Genomic DNA, 2976 nt, shown 5'->3' on the forward strand with positions numbered 1-2976 from the left:
CATTTGGAGGTACCCATATACTCTTCTCTGGTAAAAGTTGTTTGTCTACTATCAATTGATATATGGGTAGGATTTTGAGATTTGGATTTTTTTTTTAAATAAAAGGATTTTAAATGCTTGGGCTTTATTCAATAATATTATTACAATATAGTAAGAGCCTTGGATGTATTTCTATGAATTTATTATTGGAATCATGATTACCCATTGTTGGGCAGTGATGAAGTTTGGAAGAAAACAAATAATAGAAAACATTGTAGTTATAGCTTGTTTTAATGAGTTGTGGGACTAAACGTTACAAATCAATTTATTGAGTTATTACGGACTAATTAGGGTTTTAGAACCTAAGTGGTATTTTCCTAGAACAAGAGAGCTGTGTATATAGTTGTATTCTTTGGACATGTATTAATTTAAGTTGAACCCAATTGTCCTGTAGTTAGAGAAATTGGTGACTTGGGATTGCCTAAAAGATATGTGGAGGCAAAGTTGGGCTTGTAATTGAGGTAAGGTGAGATTTACTTTCCTAGTAGGGAATTTCATTATAACCCTTGTGCTCCATATGTTAGCTAAAGCTAAGTCATCTCTTCTCATGATCCAATGCTCAGTTCACTTATTCTTATTCAGTACGACATTATATGTGACATGAATACATGCTTATGTGTATTACCAATTGTTATGTTCCTTTAATTGTGATATTCACATTCCGTAGGAAGAAGTGGCCAACTTCCCCCAGCGTGAGTGTCGTGATGTCAGGGTTAACTACCCCACGCTCGCAGGTGCCAACTATTTGTTGGGGAGAGAGGCCAACACTCCCCCGTACCTGTTCCCAGATGCTCACGTACGCAGGGCCATTATGCGTAACAATTTTATATATATATATATATATATATATATATATATATATATATATATATATATATATATAAACTCAGTTTCTACTTCAGATATCAGTTTTGGGCTCAATTTCTACGTTAAGTTTCAGTTTTAGCTTACAGTTTCAGTTTCCAGATTATTACTTGGTTGTAAAATTTTATATGATTTTCTATATATCACTTTTTTTCCTTATATTTTCCAGAAGGTTTCGCTCCGCCTATTTAGGAGGTAGCCTATGAGACTTACTGGGTATACTTTGGTGGTACTTAGCCCGTTTGGGCCTGCTACGTCGTGTGGCGGGTATTGAGGACGCAGGTAACGAGGCACGTGGCTAGAGGAGATATTCTAGATTCAGTTTACAGACTCCGTTGATTCATCCCAGTGGTAGCGGACCCTTTTCAGACTATTATTTATAACTTCTTTTTTTACGTTTATTTTATTTGCGAGGGATGCCCCCGTAGACTATGTATTTTAAACTTTGTTTTTAAGATTCTAGAGGCTCATGACTTGTTAGTGGGCTAGTATTAAAATATTTTGGAATTTATCCTTAATTTATTATATTTTATCAGTCAGCTTAAGAACTGCAATTTGATTAGAATTAATATTTAAGCATGTTAGTTTCTTTGCTATTGAACTTGAAGTTTGATACAAATAGTACAGGGTTCACTCAATGAGTGGTAAGGGTTGATTGCGAATCACGTCCCACCCCAGTTTGGAGGTGTGACAAGTTAGTATCAGAGCAGCCAGGTTTGAGGAGTTCTAGGGAGTCATCAGCTGTCTCTAATAGGGTCTCAAATATGCGTATGTTGTGCATCATACTTATATTTGGGAAGCTGCAGGACATGTTAGGAATTTTTTTTCTTTCTCTCTTTGATTCTTATATCGTGCGTTAGAGCTAAACGTTTCAGAATTTTTACACCAATTTATCTCTCATTTCAGTACAGACAAGATGGTTAGAAGAAGATCAACTTCATCCTCTACTGCTAACAATGTTGAGATACCAGCTGCTAATCATCAAGAAGCAGCACTAGAGGTGCAAGCCTCACTAATAGCACCAGCTGCAGTTAGAGGGCATGGCAGACGTATGAGGTATAGGTCAAAATGCTTGGGGTAGAGGTGGAAATGCCAGAGGTAATTAGGATCATGATAGGGCCACAAGACAAGCACAATCTCCACCTTCGCAGGTTGTTAATAATTGGGTACCAACACATCAGCAGGATAATCGAATTGAGAAAACTTTGGATTTTTTGGAGTCCCTATCCCCTCCGACTGGTGTTCGGACTGCATCTGTCCATGCTCCTCCTCAGGACCCTCATGATTCAGATGAAATGGTTATATGATATGATTTTCAAGCTCCACTCGAGGTACCACCACTAGTTTTCCCTGCAAATATTGCCCAGACAGTGCAGTTACCAATAAAAAACATTGATCCATATGCCTTTCTGATATTAAACCCTCCTACTTATAATGGTACCGATAAACCAAATGAACCAATGTTATTTTTGGAAGAGATAGAGGAAATGTTTGTTTCTTTGGGTTATCTTGAAACAAAAGCCACAGAGTTGATTGGATTTCAATTGGGGTGTAGCAGGACAATGGTGGAGATTCTACATTACCGCCACTTACTTGGCCCAAGTTCAAAGAAGGTTTCAGGGCCATGTTTTTGCCTAGTAGTCGGATGGATGAACTACGACGTCAGTTCAAACATCTTAAACAAGGTACCATGTCAGTGACTGAATATGAGATGGAATTTACAAAATTGGCAAAGTATGCACCTAATTTGATACTGACAGAGAGAGAAAAAGTGAGAAGGTTCATTGAAATCGGGGTGGTTGGCTTTGGTTTTGGTTTCGGGTGAGTTTCAGAGTGAAATCGGACACATAGTCCCTAAGTTGAAAGGTTAAGTCGTAGAAGTTGACCGTAGTTTGACTTGTGTGAAGATGACTTCGGAATGGAGTTTTGATGGTTCCAATAGCTCCGTAGGATGATTTTGGTCTTAGGAGCGTGTCTGGTTGTCGATTTGGAGGTTCGTAGGTCGTTTCAGCGTAAATTGGCGAAAGTTGGATGATTTTGAAGAGTTTGACCGGGAGTGGACTTTATTGATAT

At 38.1% G+C, this 2976-nt stretch overlaps 1 protein-coding gene across 1 annotated transcript; it reads left to right on the forward strand.

Moving 5' to 3' along the window:
* The first annotated feature begins 1819 nt into the window (after positions 1 to 1819).
* Positions 1820 to 2728, forward strand: LOC138894589 (uncharacterized). Its single transcript, XM_070179294.1, has 2 exons — positions 1820 to 1903; positions 2462 to 2728. The coding sequence occupies exons 1-2, from the start codon at positions 1820 to 1822 to the stop codon at positions 2726 to 2728; spliced, it is 351 nt and encodes a 116-aa protein (XP_070035395.1).
* Positions 2729 to 2976: the final 248 nt, after the last annotated feature.

This window comes from Nicotiana tomentosiformis, chromosome 6 (genome assembly GCF_000390325.3).
Source record: "Nicotiana tomentosiformis chromosome 6, ASM39032v3, whole genome shotgun sequence".
Taxonomy (NCBI): domain Eukaryota; kingdom Viridiplantae; phylum Streptophyta; class Magnoliopsida; order Solanales; family Solanaceae; genus Nicotiana; species Nicotiana tomentosiformis.